Here is a 22,186-nt window from a genome sequence, read left to right as displayed (position 1 = left end):
CCTATCGAATACGTCACCAATACACCTCGGAGTAAACGCTGCAGGCCAGCTCGATTCGAGGCCCGATTCAGATATCTGCGTAAGTTCATCCGTCCGGAAATTCGATCCCACGATCGTCAGAGCAAAGGCGTTTTTTATACGTCCAAAAAGCTTTCGCGATAAAAACTTCCCGGCTAATAGAATTTTCTTCAACATTTTCTTATGTTTTCATTCGTATTAAAATCACCGAATTCCGCGCGTCGCGTCCCGTATTCGATCCGATAATTATATCTCCGTAAACTTTTACAAACTCGTTTTCTTAAACTATAAGGTATAAAAATGCAATTTCACACAGAGTCTTGTTATTCTAATTGTTAAGAATCTTTTTTTGCTCAAGTATAATAAGATAAAAATCGACTGGTTCTTCTTTGTAAAAAAAATTGCAGACTGTACATTCCAAGGTTCACTTCCGGTACGGTTTTCAAAAATGGTGATGCACAAGGGTGTGCTCGATAGTTTGAGACGGTCGTTATTTCAGTCCACAGAGATTTTCACCTGCAGGTCGTTCAAAACTCGAACAAAACATCGCTGCCCTACGGAGGTTGAAATTCGAACCAAACGCTCGATTTGGGAATACAAGGATAACAAAAAGCAGCGGAACAAGAGGAAGAAAAAATAAAATAAGAGAAAAATTGAAATAAAAAGAAAGACTAGGTATGAAAATAATTTTGCATCATAATTCTCAATCCGTATTTTCCTACAAATTGACCAAACGAATTCCTCTCGTCGTCTTTCGTATCTTGCACGATAGGCGATATAATTACAATCGGACCCTGACCCATATTTTCAAACTTAATTTCACCTGCAGAGCTGGTTGATTACCGCTTTCGCCTGATACGTTATTATTAGCACTCGCTGCAATTATCTTGCTAATGGACTTTCAAAGCGGGAGTAATAAATATACGCCACGTAGGTACGAGGCACGTTACATAAGTACAGAAGCCCGAACCTTATGTACTAAAACACGGTGAGATTCCCTCGTCGCATCGAGTATAGTCCCCGGAAAATTCACCTCCTTTCACCGTTCGCGTCGTTTCTATTCCAGGATGCTATAAGCTTTCACTCTCCGCGGTCCTCTTATTCTTATGCCACGCTGTCCTCTCCTATTCGTTCCGCTCCAAACGACATAATCCCGTCTTCCGAACCTCTTCGAAGTCGCAAAGTGCTCAGGGCCGTTCAACTTTTTTCCACACAAGGCTCCCCGGCCCGAATCCCGCAGGATATGTCGACGCCTCGAGGCATCCGCGAAGCGTATATTATATATATATATAGGTGTATTTGTCTCGGGACTGTTTCCCCTCGTATCGAGATAGATAACGAAAACGGAATGAATTTCGCTCTGTTTAAACATCGCAATTTTTATTTCATGCTGTTTTTTTTTTTTTTTCTAAATTCTGTTTCATCTCTTTTTGCTTCCGTCTCATTTTTGTCCTGAATATTGCGAATGCATGAAAGTGTGCCGAGATACGGAGGACAAAGGGAGGGTAGATTTCATCTTAAAGTCAAATTAGCAGAATAAATCCTGTCAGTTGAAGGAAACAAATTCAAAATTACAAATTATCTTTAACCCTTGTTTGACACTCTTGGGTACAAACGACCCCACGCCTTTTTTTTCGTATTTAAAGTATCTAAGTATAAAAAAATCGGGTCTGCGGCGCCATCTGGCATTAGTTTCAAAATTTCGACAAGTCACCTTTAAAGAATTTCAAAATTAATTTTCAAGTGCAAATATTTAATAGTTTATTTTTCACAACGAATTTTGACACTGGGTCACAAACGACCCCGGTGTGTCAAGTGAGTAATTCTACAGAGGTATGTTGAATAAGGATTAATATTATAACGATTTGTTGGACTTTTGGTTCGCGTTTTTTGTTTTTTTTATTACACGAGGCTAATTTATTTGACTTGTTGCAAAAACAGGAGACACGGTTAAGGGGTAGTTTTAATTCCCTTCGGCGAACAATTCATTGGATAAAAATACAGCACGGTAGAATTTAACCGCTCAATTATTACGTACCTTTGAAATATCAGGCTCACCTTTGTCTCTTTTTCTCTCTTTCTCTCTCTCTCTCTCTCTCTCATGTTTCATTATCAGCTCAACACAAAATATAAACACATAAACTGCGTTGTATTAATACCGGCAAAATTGATAAAAGTTCATCGTATATTTATCGGTACCAACAGCGACCGCTACTGCATGAATTGAAATTAATTTTTCCGTTCTTTTCTTTGTCTAAAAAATGAAAAAAAAAAAAATAATAATAAAATTTCCTCCGAACTAATTTCGAATCATGGATAAAACCGTTGTGGATTACGTCCCGTGGTTAAGCCGGCAAAATCTGAATCCCCAATTACAAGTCCCAGGCAGCAATTCGTCTCTGAGCTTTCTACCGACAACTCTCCGAGAGAAAACTGAATTAACCTCCGAACTCTGGAGCGCGGCGATCGCCGTAAGCTTTGAAGATTAACAACACCGAGGATTATTCTTATTCTCCTAGGCCGCCAAGCAATTTGTATCACTTCATCTCTGAATATAGGAAATAAAATTGAAAAAGAAAATAACTCTTTTCCTTTCCTCCCCTACGAAAATTTTACCCAAAATTTATTTCATTTTCCAAATTGAAATTCAACATTTAATTTACCGCGCAAGTTTTTGCCCGTGTTTAATATTCCTGCAAGATACCAACATCTGAAAACTACTGCAAGGTTATTAGTTCGAGGAACAGCGAGAGAAAAGACGAGAAATATTCTCATATATTCAGCGATCATATCCGTATGAAAAGAAAAGGAAGAAAAAATTTTACAGCAGTTATCGAAAACCCGTGACGAGACTTGGACATTTCCAGACTTATTTCAGCTATTTAACGAATGGCGAGAGGCAAGAGAGTCGGTTATGAATTTCATATTCTCCTCTTTCAAAACCGCGGTGGTCGTTTTGACGTCGAGGATCTTTTTCTCGTTACAACAGTGGCAAAAAATTTATACAGTCACGTGAAATCCTTGCGGTAAAAAAAGGGGGAAGAAACCGAATCGTTCACTAAATTGTGTTTTTCTCTCTAGTATTGCGCGCATGTATATTGGTCATAATTAATTCAAAGCACGGTATTAACTACGATCCTGAAATTATTCATACGATGTAGTGATAAAGTTTTGAGGATAGGCATCTGCTGCCGGTACGTGATACTCGTTTTACAACAATAACTCTGAATAATGCACGCCGAAAAAAATAGTTCAACGAACCAAATTCCCGGACGACGAAGTAAGTAAATTAAAAAAAAAAAAAAAAATGCGTGCATGCAAAGAGTGAAAAATAACTCCGAAACAAAACGTTTGTATTAATTCATTTTTTGCGATAAGTCTATGAACTCCGCGCCGATTCAAATTCTCGTTTCAAGGGGCGGGGATTCGAAATTTAAAAAGTTCCGAAAAAGGTACGAAAATGAGAAAATTTGAAAATCCGAAACATCTAAATTCGGAACTATCGAAAATTTTCCGTTCCACAAATTTCTGGCTTCGTGAAATTTCAGCATTTTGACCTTTCTTTGTTTTGGATTTTAGATATTTTTACGTTCGGAATCATGGTTATTCCGATTTTTTACACCCACTCGTCGAGTAAACTACGCTGCGCGAGTATATTTTAATTTGCGGAATTTTACACTATCGAAACTTTACTTTTCCGAACTTTGATCCGTCGGCTATCCAACCATTCGAAACTTTGTTGTTTCTTCAAAGTTTCATTTCTATACTTCAAGTTCCGCCAGCAAATGATTCGGAATTAGGCGCTTCCGGAACTTCCGGATATAAGAATACCTAATACAGATAATTATAAAACTGACAATCGTATACTAACTATGCCTATGACTGCATGGTGAAAAAATAGTGAACGGAGACGAAGCGCCGGACAAATCGTTGTTTCAAGCAACGAATGGGCGTGAAGTAAAAAGTTTCGTGGCAATCAGCTAATGCGGTTTTTAGTGAATACGCTTCTTCAGCTAGGGAATCCAGTATGCATGAGGGTGATCGAATCTTTGGATGGAACACGAGTCAGTGCCTTGTAATTACCGATCAATTACTTGTAGCCGATACCCAGACTCAATTAATTCTATTCAAGCCGCGGTAAACACGGTCTGCTAATTTTTTCCATCGCCTGTAAAGAATCGGAGGTTACAGTTCTGCGATTAGCGTGACGGAGAAAAAACACGAAAACGTTGAGAAGAATTTATCGAAGAATACCTGGCGTGATTCGCGATTCGTTAAATATCACAATGGGAGGAAAGAACGAGAAAAACGTGTAACGTAATCGACGTTATTTACGCGAATGAAACAACATTCGCGGTATTTTTAGAATTGATGAATCCGTGCAACATCCAATAACACAAGCTAAGATATTACGTAAACGACTTGAGAAAAGTTTGTATACTCAGAACGTTCAAATTGATTAAAGCTCTATTTTTGTTACGATTCGATTCTAATGTTTTTGCTAACTTTTGATTCAGACGGTCCAGTCGATTCATCAATCTTAAAACAAAAGAGAAGAGACAAAATTTCTACAAAATTCACTGGTCCGAAACGGAACAAAGGTTCCATCGAGCGGTTAATTTATATCGCGAAATAATTAGCTGGAGAATTTCTCGATGCGAAACTAACAATGAGAAGAGAACGAAGGATCGAAACGGAAATTAAGAAGTGATAAATTTAATTACGATATAAACAATTACTCGAAATTCCTTCGGCTTCCTGAATCAAACCGATAAACCGACTGCCTGCCTCTAAATTCAGTCGTTTTTTTTCACTTGGCGCAGCGCTAATGAAAAGTTCATACTTATTCCTTGTTTCAGTTTATTCTCAGACCTGCGAAGCCTCGCCGGTACGACGCTGATGAATTTGTTAGCAGCCCTCTTCATGGTTCAGCTCTTGTTCATCATCGGAGTCGGGGGAGTTCAGGTAAGGATCTCGACAATACCTGTTTAATTTCACTCCCTAATTACTTCTAGCTTTGTTCGCCAGTTTCCTTCTGCTCCCTTTTCATCCGCGATCGAAAAGCGCTGTAATTACGAGTTGGAGAATTTCAACGTCGCAACGACGAAAGAAACACGCTCACTTTGCTTTTGGAACCTGAACGGTAGGTGTGTAATGAAAAAATTTAGTCTTCGAAATGTTGGAAAAACGGGTGGCTCGAAATATTTTAATATTATTCAATTCGGCTGAGTTTTGGAAGAAAAAAGATTTTAGGTCACGTTTCCAGTATATGAGGTTGGTTGGTATTTGTTGAAGCTTAAAATTTCGATGGTATCAGACCACGAATGATTCAGTTCCGCTGATTATATTGTACAGATGCCTGAGTCCCTCCTAACAACCGCTCATCTCACTTCTCTAGCGATAAAGGATTTTTAACGCGTTGCAGAGAGTATTTTGCAACTTTGCGAGATATTATCTGATAGCGGTAACCGATTAATAGCTCTCACGATTTCGTAAATTTTACCAATCTTCATCCACCGAATAGATTTTGTGGACTATGCGAAGCGATTCAGTTGAATCCACCGGAGCGTCTTCAATATTATGATAATACCACGAAAAGTGTGTTGTTTCATTAAATGGAATAAATTAAAATAGAGATTTCGTATTCACAAGTATATTGTATTCGATAAAAATTTTTTGCCATTTTAAAACAATTATCTGGTCAATTTTTGTATTCACAACAAAATATTGTGTTCTCACAAGAATATTCTCTACAAACTGCGTCTGCAAATAGATTTTTTTTAAAAAAGCAAAAAGTCTTCTCCGATTGCATATAACACGATAAATACCACAAAGGTGTGTGTGTTACGTGTTATGCGCATAATAGATAATACACGTGTATGTATATATACATAGACGGAGGTTGACAAGCGACTTTAATTAAGCCCGCAACGCGTCGGCTTCTCTCGCCTCTGCACAAATACCAATTGCCCCGCGTTTATAGGTTTACAAGTATGCGCAGGCACCTACGTGTAAAGTTTGTGTATAATTTACATTTTTATTAAATTTCTCTCGATTGTTGGTGATTTTTATTCGTCAACCCAGCCTCGTTTACAGGTTTCCTAGGCGGCGCGGAATCCCCGCATGTGAAATCCGCGCTGTCGGCTCCTCGGCAAGCAGCCTCGGAATTTAATATTCACAACGGCTCTCCGACGCCAAGGCAAATGATTGCAGTAACCATTTTCCTCGTTACGCATTTCCCACTCCCCTCGCTACACTCTCTTCCTCAGAATTGCAGAGAAGATTTTTCACCTGCAGTGATTCGCTCGAAGACTTCTGCATGCACCGAATTTCAACACCGCGTCACTTTTCCTTTTACGTATGTTTAATAGTGACAATAATATTAATAATCTAACGAAATTTGCAACTTCTTTTTCCGAAATAACCTATCACGTGCATCTTGTTCGTAGCAAATTGTTCACTGAGAAAAATTTCATTTGTCACACTAACTAGAAAAATTGAGTAAAACAGGTATCGTTGAAAAAACTGTTTGAATATCGTTGGTATTACGAAAAACGAGATACGCCTAACCATTTTACGCTATCGTCGATCCTTTTTTTGGTAATTGCAACGCAAAATCAATTTTTGAGGTTTACTCTACTTTTTTAGTTAAACGAGGCTTTAACGTCAATTTATCGTTGCACGAGCATTAAAATTTCGCAACGGTTGCAAGAAAATATAATATAATAGTAACGGATACTAGACTTTCCGGTAACGGCCAGAAAACTAATTTTCATTTTCTACCTAAAACTATATTTTTCGACTGTGGTAAAAAAAGAAAATAGTTAAGGACCGAGCTGTAACCGGAACTAAAAATTTCTCTCAGTGTTGTTAAGGAAATGTTTTTATTTCAAACGATGTTTAAAACTGTTGGTAACGTTAATTTTTGGATTTTCAAATTAGGAAATTTGTTCGTAAAAAATTAACTGCCACGCTTGATTGCAACAACAATTTATTACATGCTTAATTACACTCGTAAGAAACGAAGAACATGCGTACGAAGTGAGTAAATACATCGAATGGGTTCGCGGCGGTCAGCGTAGTTTCAATTTTCTCCAAACATTCCCGGAATTTGTAAATTTTCAGCTTACCTCAATTAGGAAAGTTTCTATAAGGGTAAGGGGAAAAAACATTTAAAGCTCGGTGGAAATAGAAGAAGCCGTATTACGTACGGTTAGAAGGAATTCAATTTTTGCAAGACACCCGAAAAGTTCAACAAAAGTTTTTGTCCCCAGAATTATGAAAAGGATGAAGAAAGTGGTAAGAAAAAAGAAAACGAACGAAAAGCGCAAAAGGAAACGAGAAAAAAAATGACTCACCGGTACCCGAGATTTTTTTAACGAAGAAAATTAGCGAAGGTAATTCGGCTTCTGTTTGTGAAACGGACTGCTGATTTCCACGCAGATTGTTACGAATAATTTATACACTCAATGCACAGAGCGCAATCACAGGTATTTTCACTTCGATTGTAAATACCAGCCAGCTTTGGGAAATCAATCACCAACTCGAATAATTTCGTAAAACTGATTGAAATCGGATTCGTAACAGTAGTATAATTATTTAAACGGAGGAGAAAAATTGTTAGTAAATGTCGGAGGCGCGGTCTTCTGATTACGTATTGTTAGTCTTCGCATATTAATTTGCGGAAAACCCCAAAGACCGAAAAACGAACAACTGTTAATCCATGATAATTGGAGATTTTTTAATATATTTCATTGCGTATAATTGTGCTTGTGGAAAATTTCATCGGCAGTTGAAAACGTGCGGAATGCTGCAAAATATGTTATCTGCAACCTTCCGGTGTATAAATTTACATGGCAAGTAACCAACTGTTGAACATTGTTTACATAAATTATACAATGAAACAATCCTGCGGCAAATCGATTCTCACGAAGGGTACGCGGAAAATTCTTCGACAAAGAGCAAGAATCTTATGGTCAGTGTAAAATCCTTAGATATTTTTATTTAATATGGTTCGAGGTAAAAAGTTAGAGACAGTTTCGTATCTGTAACCAAAATATCTAGTACACGTTACTATTCATTTTGATAACGATACCAACCTTGCTAAAATTGAATACCAACTTTAAACAATGAAAATTTTACCACGGTGAACTATGCTTGGAGATACAAGGAAATCGATGAAAAGAAAACAAAGAATGATAAATTTCATTAAAGCAGTCGAAGGGGCGAAAAACCAAGTGACAACAAAAAAAAAAGGGGCGGAGAATTTTCCGGTCCGTCTAATTTAAATTTGAACAAAGAATTTCTTCCTACTAATCTTTGTTCTTTTCCTTTTCCCCATTTAATTAAATTTTTTTCCTTGTTCAAATTTTTTTGCCAACATCTTCGAAACTCCCAAGTTTTTGGTAATTCGACGTCTGTAATCCAAGCATAAAGTTTTTTTCCCCTTAAAAATACGATACATCTTTCAAACTTTGAGCGAACGGATGATGGAACGATTTACTTCGTAAACTTTGAAAATTTAATCCAACGAAAAAAAGTTCCGTCACTGATCCAACGATTATGGTTGATCGCCGGCCGAACTTCCTTGTAGCTTAACAGCTTTCAGAGCTTACAAACGACTGGAACAGTTCGGCCTGCTGCACAGACAGCCGGGAATATCGCTTTTCTCATCGTAGGCGACAGACATTATCGCAACTCGTGATTGCGGTTTCATGTGCGGCAGCGGAACGACGCGCAACACGCAAAGCTGCCGACCAATCACGAACCCCGATGAGATACAGAGTCCAATCGCGATGTTGATCCAATCAATTCTCGAATACGTGCAACGCGGAATTGAGATATTATTCGCGACACGCGTATGAACCGAATCACATCGACGCTTTACGTGGCATAAAAGCGAGTCTAATTTCGAAGAGCGTGTAAGATGATACCTGGTACTGTACCGATTTTGGTTTCTTCTACAATCTACACTGAGGGAAATTTTTAGTCCTTAACCATTTTCATTTTTTACCACAATCGAAAAGTATACTTCTAGGTAGAAAATGAAAATTAGTTTTATAGCTGTTACCGGAAAGTCTGGTATCCGTTACTATTCTTTCTCATTACGATCACTGTTGCTAGATTTTCTTGCAACTGTTGCGAAAATTTAACGCTCGCGCAACCATAAATTGACGTTGAAGCCTTGTTTAACTAAAAAAGTAGAGTAAACCTCACAAACTGATTTTGCGTTGCAATAACCAAAAAAGGATCGACGATAGCGAAAAATGGTTACGCGTATCTCGTTTTTCGTAATTCCAGCAACATTCAAACGGTTTTTTTTACCGATACCCGTTTTACTGAATTTTTCTACTTGCTATAACAAATTAAATTTTGCTCAGTGTAGGCAAACTTTTATTTTTTTTCTTTTATTTCTCCACCCTTTCTTAAGTTCCTTATTCTATGGTTTCGATATAAAAGGGACACTACTCGTCGCAGGTCTGACAAACTTATCCTGATAATTAAAAAAAAAACACACACACACACGTAATAAATATATAACAAAGAACACACATATGTTGAAATAAAAAAATGAAACGAGGAGTGAGGAGAAAATTGTCCGTAAAATAAAATTGAGACGAGAGAGGTTTTTTGAGTCAGATATATAGATATACATGGAAGACGGTGACGATGTTAAAAATGAATAAAAAAGATTGTGATTGGAGTCTTTGTATTCTCGGTCCTATATTAAGTTAAAATTTTTACCTGGCCAGGATTTACGCTTCAACTCACCGTTGTCACGCGTCTTATATACTCGAACTACGTAGATATACTAAACCATCTCGACCCAAACTCTTCTCACTCTCTGTACATACGTACATGGATATACATAAATTGATATAGTAAGGTGCAAAAGAAGGATTTGCAAGAAACTGAGTGGCAATTAATCATCACTAGCAATTCCATAGTGAAATCCGAACTAAGATTAGAATATATATGTATATACTTTATATTAGATACTAGATTTTCTCACAGCTTGGTAAAGTCTGAAAATTAAAGATCTGATCCAAACTGAGGTTTCTCAATTTTTGTTTTTTTTCTTTTTTCGACTTTTCTTCGCGAGGAAAATTATCGCGGCTCAAGAACAAGAACACAAAATTTGACAAGTACCTACTAAATACGCGAAGACCGTAAACTTGGTAACAAAATTGATGAAAAAGTATATGTATAAATTCTCGAATCACGAGTTGCAATGCACGGCTCGAGCCCGTTTGAAACGTTCCTGTTTGGTCGATAAAACGAGGTGGATTTGTCGAGTGGTTCTTGAAGGCACGGGTGAGATAGGTGATGATACGATATAGATGAAAAATAAGGAGAATAATAGTGCGGAAGACGAAAAGCACGAGGTGCTAAAGGGGCGTCGCAGGGTATTTAACGAGGGTGGATAAGAGGCGTACAAGCGACCTGGGGCGGGGGGAAGAGTGAAATGGTAAGGATGAGGGATGAAAGAAGGAGTGGAAGATTGTTGAAGGGCGATGTGAGGGGGGATGATTTAAGAACCAGGCTGAAGGAACGGGTCCAACGAGTTGAACGTCGCTCGTCATTTACAGAAATATCGCAAAGTCTGCAGCGTAAAACTTGTAACGAGTTTAGAGGAGAACGTCAACGTCAGTGACGACTCGAAAACTCGAATTGAAAATCTGAAGGAGAAAATCGAGGCGCGCATCTTGTACTTTCGAATACTCTTCGATGAAAACAAACCGGAAAAAATAGCTTCTTCGCGATACTTTTCATCATCGTGTAAAGGGAAGAGTCTGTCGGTCTGTCCGACAAACTTCCGAGATCATCTCGAAGACGGTCGAGTGAAAAATCTGAAACTGATAAGACTCGATAGAACGATGAAGAGATCTTGGGAAAAAAAAAAAAAAATTAGAAAACAATTCTGAAATACAAAACATTGATAAATTAAAAAAAAAAAGTTCTTTTATAAACTGGGAAAACCATGATCGTTTATGTGGAAAAAGTAGTAAGGAAGAAAAAGTATACGTTTGTCGGTAAAACATTGAAAATTTATTCATTTCCGGTAGAACGGAAAGTTCAAATTGAACGGGACCCAGCAATTTTTCATGCCCATCATTTGATCGTAAAATCCTCCAAGTTTCAATTTTTTTCATCAATCCATTTCCGAGATCATCGCGGGAGTTTGTCGGACAGACCGAGATTTATCTAAAAACCTGTTTTTCGGATTCCAGAGGTTCGAAAACGCAAAGATTTGGCGAAATTAGAAAAAGTAATTTTCGACCGAAATCAACACTCTTTTATATCACCAAAGATGATGAAAAGTAAAGCACGAGATATCGACATTCTCTGCATTGAGAGAAAAATTTACTTGAATTCTCCCAAATAACCTCGACAATTCGCTAAATGGAATGCAAACGGGCGGGCTATTTTCGCATGTACAAATTTCCGTCGAGGGTGTGTGCGAGCCAAGCCGAGGTGAGTCAAGTCGCGTGCAGACTCGCGGGAGGGTGTCAAAAGTGAATTCCATATGAAATGCATGGAGGAGGAATTAAGCTTCGGTGAGTCGGTGCATGTGCAGCGGTGAAAAACGACGCCGGGGCGAAGATATATTCGTGTCAAGTTCCTCGCGGCTTGTCGTGTATTTTCCAGAGACCAACCGAGATCCTCTCAATGTGTTCATGGGTGTAAAAACAAACAGAGAAAAGCGTAATTTCACGCTCTGGAAAACGGAGAATGGATGGATATGTTATATACATTATATACATATGCATATATGTTTGCATAACCGGAACTTATACGAGGAAAATGTATTACGTTTACCTGCACACCGTGAAAATGAAGATGATGATGATGACGATGGTGATGACGATGGTGATGATGATGGTGGTGGTGGTGGTGGTGGTGGTGGTGGTGGTGATAAAAATCCGGCAATTCCTACGGCGAGACCCAACTTCGAGGTGGGGAATTACTTATGAAGAGGAAATAAGATTCGAAATTGACTTTCCTCCCGCGGGAGAACGCGGATGATAAACATGACACAATATATGTACACACACACACACACACACCTTTTCGAAAGATCTAAATCACCCCTCGCCGTGCGACGCACTTTCAACGGAAATTAATCACACCGTTCAATTAAGTCCTTCCGATTAAGAATTTTCGGGAAATTTGAAACAGCGTGTAATATTCATCGCTGTACGACGTGTTGCTGCTCTGACTAATAATCGACCGCTGTAACGTTATAAATATTTAATTTTTGACTAACGAGTAAACTACCCGTGGAGGTATGTAATGCGACGAAACATCATGTCGTATAATCGTATTTTGCAATATAAACACCTTCGATGTCATCCCGCGATTTTTCTTTGCAGCCTTACAAACTGGGGGCTGTAATACGGAGTAGAAAAAATTCGCGAAACAAAAATTGACTAAAAAAAAAAAAAACACAAAATTTGTCATTTACGTCCGCGATAAATCGAGGCAAGGGAAGCGTCGTCTGAGCTCTGAAGATACTCGGGTTTCCTGCAAACAATAGACGCGTCCTCTGGTAGATCGGAATGATAATTCACCGTCTGGCTACAACGTCGTTTCAGCAACAAAGGTGGGTTGTAGGTACAATGAGGAGTTTCGGTGCAATGCATCCTAACTCGGTGCCCCGGAATGGGTTTCGCGTAAATGGATTACGGCACAAACAGATACACCTGCCAATAACGAGCTTGATATATCGGAAAACTATCCGTCTGCGGGAAAACTTTCCATTCTACTAAAAGTTTTCGCAAAACGGAAGTATGATGCTTGATCGATGAAGAAAAATATACTTTATCGAGCATTACATTGAGTTTCGAAGAAGATATTATAAAGCAGAAAATTTTTCTGTCAATATAGAGACGGCAAAGATTCTGCAAGCACAGCCAAGTAGTAGCAAACCTGTTGGTTGAGCTTGCAAAATTTTTGCCGTTGCGGAAAATTCTCTCACCGTATCTTTATCGGCGCTAAAATTTTTTGCTCCAGCAAATAACTTGTGTATCGAATTATATTGTATCCACAGCTTTGAATTTTTACGTAGTTGTTGAGACTTGTGTTGATTCAATTCCATTTTCCCAACTTTTTTAGCCTCCGGAGGTTTTCTTCGCAATTTTTTTTTACCCGACTTATAAGGGAACGATATTTCAGTAAAAATTTATATCGGGTTAGGTTGGATCCGTGCAGTTATAAGAACAGCCTAGATTCAGTTGGTTCGGAACAGATTTCATTTTCCTTGCAGGGTCGAATCCTTTAGGCGTCGGCAGGACTCGCTTGTATTAAGTTTCCCGTTTGTCCCTTCTGACTTTCCTTTTTACTTCACTCCAACTCTGTCTCTCTCTCTCTCTCTCTCTCTCTCTCTCTCTCTCTATCTCTGTCATACCGTTACAAGAAAACAGAATTCGCCAAAGGTGTTAGGGCAACAACCCCCAGAAGTTGTTGAAAATTGAAACCCTCAGGGATGATCAAACCTACACTGAGAAAAATTTCATTCTTAGTAACTAGAAAAATTCAGTAAAACAAGTATCGTTGAAAAAACTGTTTGAATATTGTTGGAATTAGGAAAAACGAGGTACGCCTAACCATTTTGCGCTAATGTCGATCCTTTTTTGATGATTGCAACGCAAAATCAGTTTCTTCGGTTTACTCTACTTTTTTACTTAAACAAGGCATAAACGTCAATTTATTTTTGCGCAAGCGTTAAATTTTCGCAACAGTTATAAGAAAATATAGCAACAGTGATCGTAATGAGAAAGAATAGTAACGGATACCAGACTTTCCGGCAATAGCTAGAAAACTAATTTACATTTTGTACCTAGAACTATAGTTTTCGATTGTCGTAAAAAATGTAAATAGTTAAGAACTGAGCGGTAATCGGAACTAAAAATTTCTCTCAGTCTATTGGAAAAAAAAAACATTGGTCGAATATAATACTTATAATAGAAATGCACAAACCGGAAAGTTGCGTCGTAGAATCGGGGAATAGAAATCCTCGGAGGAATTTTCGCGGAATGAAAAAATTAACGAGAAAAAAATGAAACCCTGACCCGTGCAGGGGAGGAAAAATGGCCCGACTCTGCAGGATGCCTGTGTTCTCGGTCCGAGGACAATAAAGGACCATTACTCAGGAGGCGTGGTTCCTTGCATCAACAGGCAATCCTTTTATTATCCAAACAGTAGGTAGACGACGTCTGAAACCGGACGAGTGGGAGGAGAAAAATCAAGCTCGTTAATTACGCTGCACGAAACAATAAATCGTTTTTCCAACTCGGAATCTTGACGAGATGCAATTCAAAGGAGAGAAGAGAAGAAAAACATTTTATAAGGATTTTCAGGATCCGGTTAAAACGCCAGCAGAGGACCATAGATATTCCAATTTAAGAGTACAAAAACCTTGGATGAGATGTGAACTTGTACCTTAAAGTAAAGAAGCTTAAATCTTTGCTTTTCACGAAAAAAATCAGCCCGTTAGGGCGAATTTATTACAGTTGATTTAAAAATAAAACTCAAGTCTTCGCCCTTGTGTGATTAATATTCGTTTATTCCCGACTCGACCATAGAGTTAACATTTTTGACCTCAAAAGCGGGACGAAAGTGGCACGTTTTTCCCTAAGACGCGTTTGCGGAGAATACGAAGCCAATTTAAAAGTCCGAATTTTCAAATAAATATTACAGCCAGAGTTGAGTCGGAAAATAAAGTCCAATATTTAACACAGGAATAAAAGTTGACTTTATTCCCTTGTGACATAATGTGCTATTATTAAATACTCGTCTCTTAGTCATTACAGATACATTTTTTAATCATGCTTTCTGCCCGAGATGAATTGAAAATTCACCGGTCCCAGTGGATACGTTGTGTACAGTCTTTTACAGAAAGCACACGGTTCTTGAATTACCGATAAGTGTATCGGTGTCCCAACGATCCAGAAAATTTAGTCACGTTAATAGAGAATCTCAAAGAAACGTCAAACAACGCTAACGAACGAAAATGGCAAACATCGTTTTCAATACTTTACATTGTGATTGAAAAAAAATTAATTAATCACATTTTTCAGAAAAGTTTACTCTTAACAAGGACAAGTCAGAGACTGCGATGACCAACGCGATTTATACCATTATTTTTAAAAGCTCTCTCGCCTCAATTTCTCCTCACCCTTTGTCACAAAAAATCCAAGTGTCGCGTACATCGCTCCGTCAGACGTTTGCGAACATGTCACAGGCGATAATTCAATTCTCTCTTTCTTTCTCTCTTTCTCCCATACATACTCTCACTCTATCTCTCCGTCTCTATTTGCACTCTTTAGAATATATATTGTGCTTTACTACTTCTATGATGAGCTAGGGCCTTGAATCTACTTGTTCCTCAACTAATTTCGAACATTCGCTGGTATTTGCTTGTTGTTTTTATTAACTCTCCCAGTTTTAATCTCCACTTCATTCTTGTACGACACATTATACATTAATAAACACCATTCAATTCTATTATATTCTGTCTCTCTCTCTTTCTCTCTTCTATGATTTCCTGTACGTTTAAAGGCTTTTCGCCTGCAGAAAAAAAGTGCCAAATTTGCTACATGCTGTACATGTACTTTACTTTTTTCCAAGGTCTAATTTCCCAGAGTAAAAAAGTGAAACAAATCATTTTGTACCTTCTGTTTTTTTTCATTTTATCATTGCTGTTGTTGTTGCCGTTGTTCATAACGCATTCGGGTAATTATATACAAAAATACTTCGGTGCGTGGAAATATAATTCGAATATTGGGATTACGGAGGTCGAATTCAGCTTGAAAACTCTCCAAGTTTTGCAATTTTTGGTAGCTAGAGAATGAAAAATTAAGAAAAAAACACACACACACACACACATAAACACACGTAGAAAATTTCTGATCAAGGAACGTAACTTTGTATTATATACATTTTCACCGCGTTATTTACAAATCTCTTCGCTCCATCGCGTTCTTTCCACTCGATCAACGGCGAAACACTTTATTATATTACACCTTATAAATTTAAGTATATACCTAAACCTTGCGAGAATACCTCTCATCTATGCAAAAAGTAATCCCATTTTCACACACATGCACGAGTAATTCTTGTTGAAAAAAAAATAAATAAATAATGTATATATGGGGTATTCCACGTCAATTCGACTAGAGTCTAAACCTCACCAACTTAGATTTGATCCGCGATTTTTGATACCCTTGTTCCAGCTCTAAAAATCATTCCGATTTTATTTCACATCCCCCCTACCTCCAATTTCGATTGAAATTCAAAGAAAAATAAAAAGTCCTACGTCATTTTTTTTATTCATTTTGATTTTTAATTTTATATTTTAATAAAAATCTCCAGATTGTCGTTGTTTCATTAGGGAAGATATATCGAATTCTGACAATTCAGAAAGAAAACAACAAGATGACTAAAAAGAAAAATTATTAATTAGTTAAAAAGTGAGTACAAAATTACCGTTTTGTCTGCCAGCTTCAATTTTGGTTGAAATATTATTGGTTTTGGCCACAGAATTTATGACAATTTCCAAAAATGTCGCAATCGCTGTCCAATTACCATCGTTTGAGGAGTTCTGGGGGCGCTGGGAGGGAGAAAATATTGGAATTAGAGTTTGAATGACAGTGTAAAAAATCGGGAACCAAATCCAAGAGAGTCAGGATCAAACTCTGATCGAATTGACGTGGAATGCCCCGTATATTAACAATACCGCATAATCCGATTTTCGAACCTTACATGTTGTACGAAGTGCGTTATGCAGCATAGTTCTTTTCGATATTTCAATTTGTTTTTCGTCTTTTCCTCTACGATCTTCTTCCTTTTGTATTCACGATACGATACGAAGAATCATGAATAATTCAATGCTAGACAATTTAAATTCCGATCCGTTTCCTTCGGCTAAAACGGTGCACCGGAAAAAAAAAGGGAAGTGTTACATTTATAAAAAAAAAACGAGAAGAACAAAGCTTTAGTGGCAACGTGGATAGAGCATGAGCTTGCAGGAATCCAATACGTAGTGTGTAATGCAGTAATTTGTAGTCAGATCGACAGATCCGATTTTTTACGTGTGCAGAAGAGGAGAATAGAAACAAGTAAAAAGGAAAAAAGGAAAAAAAAAAGGAAAAACTCAGAACACGCTAAGGAAAGAACTTTTCAGCAGAATTAAACCAACTCCCGCATTCATTCATTTTCCGTTCTTATTTATACTCTCTGCCTCCTCAGAGACAAATTAATTAATTTCACCAACAGCTTGCGGTGCGATAATTTTTTAACCCGGAAACACGTAATGTATATGATACACAATTACGCATATATGATGCTTGCTTTGTGTAAAAAAAAAAAAAATGTTACATAATTATATCGAGCGGTGCAATTCAAAGAACGTAATTAGAGAAAATTTAGATTTAAATATTGCAGCGTAAAAATTACGAGAAGAAAAGAAATGGCTCGACTTGACCGAAAATTCTGATCCCTCAGTTTTTTTTTTTTTTTTTTTTTTCACTTTTACACGGGAATTTCAAACGATTCTCCGATCAAGCATAATTATGAACTTTTTCGTCGGTTTGTAGGGGACGTCTTTTTATTGCTACGATAGTAGAGCGAACAAGAGAAAAAAAAGCGAAGAAAAAAGAAGAAAAAGAAAAATTTTGCTACCAAAGGAAATATCGTAAAGAAACTTCGCTTCAAATACATGACACGGATATCGTTGAATCGCGTGACTGTTAAGCATTTGAAAACCTCTCGGGTGTCTTAATGGCCAGAACGTATAGAGTCCTCTTTATACCCTGCATATGGGGCATTTCACGTCAAATTAGCAGCCCGTGTACCTCACCTGCTTCGATTTTGATCATTTTTCAAGACGATGTTCCTATCAACATGATTTGATCAAGATGATTTCCTTTGGCCGATGGTGAAAGTTATTAAAAAAAATCGCGAAACCAATTCCGAGAATTCTATGATTTCAAATTTGATTTTTGAACACCACGCGATAATGGGATTTCAATATTTACCATCTTTTTCGCAACTTTGGAGCTTTTCCATGTCGGAATTGTTTTGTTTTTTTTTCCTTTCTTTCAGATGTCTCGATCTGAACGGATTGCAAAACCATATTATTTTTACGATACCGCGATCTATTTAGATTAAGGAATAGGAAAAAAAATCAAAAAAAAAAAAACAAAAAACTCCAATTCCGGCATGGAAAGTCTAAAAACTTGCGAGAAAAGTAGGAAATATTAAGATCCCATTATCGTGTGATGTTTAAAAATCATATTTCAAATTGTAGCGTCTTTGTGCATTTTTTCAAATTTTTAACAATGGCGTTTTCGTATTACGAAAATCTGTAAATAATTCCTAGACCCTTTTGGATCGGTAAAAAGATCGTCCTAAAAAATGATTATAATCGAAGGGGGCTTATTTGACGTGGAATGCCGCGCATAAATTGTACAGAGGTACGTATGTAGGTAGAGATACAGCTGTGTAAAGTTTCCAGAATCACTGTTTGCCGAGGTTGCACTTGATCGCGTGGCCTGCCGTTGAATTATTAATTATAAACGGCAGTCAGTCAGGATGAAGCGCTTTCAAATTGATCGGCTCTGCCCGCAGCCAGTGAGTGGTCTTCGTATAAGAGCTTGCAGAATTTGCAATGCACATCAGCCATCGGCTTACAGGTATACGTGTGGAGGTATAACTATAACGCGGCTGAAAGGACGCGGATATAAATTCAAGGGTGCGGCGTTAACGGGTTTATCGGACGATTGATGCTCGTGCTGATGGAGATTTCGTTTTTTTGCGATGAGAAAAATTTCATTTGTTACGGTAACTAGAAAAATTCGGTAAAACAGGTATCGTTGAAAAAACTGTTTGAATTTTTGGTTATTGTAACGCAAAATCAGTTTCTTCGGTTTACTCTGCTTTTTTAGTTAAACAAGGCTTTAACGTCAATTTATCGTTGCACAAGCGTTAAATTTTCGCAACAGTTGCAAGAAAATATAGCAACAGTGATCGTAATGAGGAAGAATAGTAACGGATATCAGACTTTCCGGTAACAGCTAGAAAACTAATTTTCATTTTCTACCTAGAACTATATTTTTCGATTGTGGTAAAAAAATGAAATAGCTAAGGACTAAGAATTTCTCTCAGTGTATAATTAATAGAAAATCGGAAACAACATATTGCAATTTGAAAACGATTATTCGATCAATTTCGGTAGCCACAGCAAAATGTTTGATTCGCGCTAGAAAATTTTCGACAAAATGCGTCTACAAATTGATTTTATTAAAAAAGCAAAAGACTTTCCGAGAGTTTTTATCAGAATTCAATTAAGTTGTGTACTAAATATTTATAAGCTCACAATCAGCGTCAGAGTCCGTGGAGATTTCACAAAATTTGCATCGAATCTCCACACACCTTTCATACCGGCGTCTTCTCTTTTCGCTCAATTCCGTTCGTCGAGATTGCGGACCGGCTTACGACGAAGAAACCGCGGTAAAGGTGGATACGTGGCTTCGCAGATCCCGATCTGTGGATGCACGTGAGAAATGGACTGAAACGAGTAGCAGCTCGCCTTCTAAGAGCCCGTCGAATAGGCGAAGTTGATTTCCACCCTCAAAGAAATGCATTCAATACCGTCTCGCGTCGATTTTATCCCGACTCTGTATGACTTTAGTGAAAGAGACTTTTCCCCGTCACGCTTCGTCTATGGTTTCTTATGTAACCACATGAATGCACTTAGGTACTACATGGATGCTACAATGTGCGACGTCGAGACTCGCATGTCCTGAAATGGGTTGGAAAGGATCCTTTCTGCAAGGAAGTTGGTTTACCAAAATTCGATACTTTTCATTAATTTCATTACAAGGTAGCCGACATTAAGTATTCAACAAACAAAAGTATGAAATACTGGAATTAGAAGTTGAAGCGTAAATATGGATGCTTTGTTTCAGATCGTCTCAAGCTGTGATTAAAAATGTGGCGAAATATTGACTAATTTATTAAAAAAACTAATTTCTGCAAAGTCGCTGAATCGGATTTTCTTTGCTTTCGGTAGTCAATTATCAATATCGCCGTTTATCGATCACAAACTGAGAGAAATTTTTAGTTCCGGTTACCGCTCAGTCCTCAAATATTTTCATTTTTTACCGCAATCGAAAAATATAGTTTTAGGTACAAAATGAAAATTAGTTTTCTAGCCGTTACCGGAAAGTCTGGTATCCGTTGCTATTCTTTCTCATTACGATCACTGTTGCTAGATTTTCTTGCAACTGTTGCGAAAATTCAACGCTTGTGCAACGATAAATTGACGTTAAAGCCTTGTTCAACTAAAAAAGCAGAGTAAACCTCAGAAACTGAATTTGCGTTGCAATCATCAAAAAAGTATCGACGATAGCGCAAAATGTTTACGCGTACCTCGTTTTTCGTAATTCCAACGATGTTCGAACAGTTTTTTTCACGATACCTGTTTTACTGAATTTTTCTAGTTACTGTAACGAATGAAATTATTCTCAGTGCAATGAATATCGGTGAAATGATTTAAAATTGAATGTACAAAGATGCTAACGTGCTAAGAAAAAGTGTCTCGGTGAATTTGTAGAAGATAATATATAATTTTCGGAATCAGATGCGAGCCTGCATCGATTTGGATTTCACGAACGAATCTGTAAGTGAATTTTTTTCAAACAAATCACCGATATCGAAAGCTAGTTTTCTCCATAATTTCAATATTTCCTATTTTTCTAATTCTTGAAAGATTTCTGTATCTTAATATTATAATAGTTCATATTATAAGTTATAGAATTATAACAAAAGATATGGGTTTTTGGCCAACCAAGTGTTCGTTAGCCCGCAATAAGAGTTTCCGCCGGCTTGCCGAGTGTTGAAAATCGAAATCTCGATTCAGCAATTCGGGCCAACTGATCGTGAGTAACAGAAACCGCCCTGCGGATTGCTGCGGATTAATAAGGTGGGCGAAATCGGAGCTTCCGAGGTTTCCTTAAGCCCTCCGGAAAATTGAATCCCACAGATTCTGACTCAGCTCCGTAGCTCGTTAAAACGCTGATAAATTTACAATTGCGGAAAAATATAATCAAACGGTGGAAATAATTTCTGCTTCGTCGTCGTCTCGAGCGTAAAAAAATATCGACGATTGATAAATTTCGTTTTATTGAAATATAAGACTCGAGGATCGCGGAGTTACGAAATTTCAACTCCTCCAGAAATAAGAATAATACTACAGCGAATGAAATTTCAAGAGTCCCACTCGATGCTTCACGGATCTCGAGAGTCGGTGAAAAATATTAGGTCGGAATAGGATCCCGACGGCGGTTTGTAAATCAAGTTCTTCGGCCGTCTAATAATATCCAACCGTTTTCTTTTCATCTTAAATATCATTCTCAATATGTGGGTATAACGATATATGGGCGATTCCATGCGAACCCGACCAACATCCGATCCTCATCATTTATGATTTCATTTAAAAACTTTTCTGCAATTGTCCCAACTCTGAAACAGTAGCCTGAATTTTTTCAAATTTTTCATCCAACTGCTCAATCATTTATAAATATTTAGTGATTTTAAAAATGATCTTGTTTAAAATTCTTGATAAAAATTCAAACATTTCGAGACGGAGCCGATGCGACGAGCCGAATTTTTTTCCAGCACTTTCGATTTTTTGGTTCAACTAGAATATTGTTTGAACGGTCTGGAAATTACTCAAAACTCTTCTTTTTGATTTAAAACATTTTTAGATCGTTTCCATTATGAAGCTATTTTTGTCCGTTTTTTTCGCACGTTCAACATTTTTATCATCTTCATAATGAAACCGATCTAGAAATGTTCTTAGTGAAAAATAGAAGGTTTGAGGATTTTTTGGGAATTACCAGACCATTCAAACAACGTTTTAGTTGATCTAAAAAACAAAATAGAAAAAAATATCGGCCCATGATTAGCCCGGTATTGAAACGTTTGGAGAACAAAATACAGTTTTAAAACATTTTGTGAGAACTTAAAAGGTCCGTTTCAAAACCACGCTCAATGTGTGTAAATAATTAACCAGTTGAGTTAAAAATCCAAAACAATCGAGAGTCGGGGCAATTGCAGAACAAATTTTAAACAAAATCAAAAATTGTGAGGGTCCTCCGTCCGT

General features: G+C 37.5%; 1 protein-coding gene across 1 annotated transcript in view; it reads left to right on the top strand.

Annotated features, from left to right (window-relative positions):
* Nucleotides 1-22,186, top strand: part of LOC107219571 (cadherin EGF LAG seven-pass G-type receptor 1-like) — an 80,139-nt gene that overhangs the window by 39,810 nt on the left and 18,143 nt on the right. The window contains exon 3 of the mRNA XM_046738489.1: nt 4,878-4,983. Coding sequence (XP_046594445.1) covers nt 4,878-4,983 — 106 coding nt within the window. The remainder of the gene's footprint in view (nt 1-4,877; nt 4,984-22,186) is intronic.

The sequence above is a fragment of the Neodiprion lecontei genome, chromosome 4 (genome assembly GCF_021901455.1).
Source record: "Neodiprion lecontei isolate iyNeoLeco1 chromosome 4, iyNeoLeco1.1, whole genome shotgun sequence".
Taxonomy (NCBI): domain Eukaryota; kingdom Metazoa; phylum Arthropoda; class Insecta; order Hymenoptera; family Diprionidae; genus Neodiprion; species Neodiprion lecontei.
Note: the sequence above shows the minus strand (reverse complement) of the source record. Positions and strands in the feature narration are given on the sequence as shown.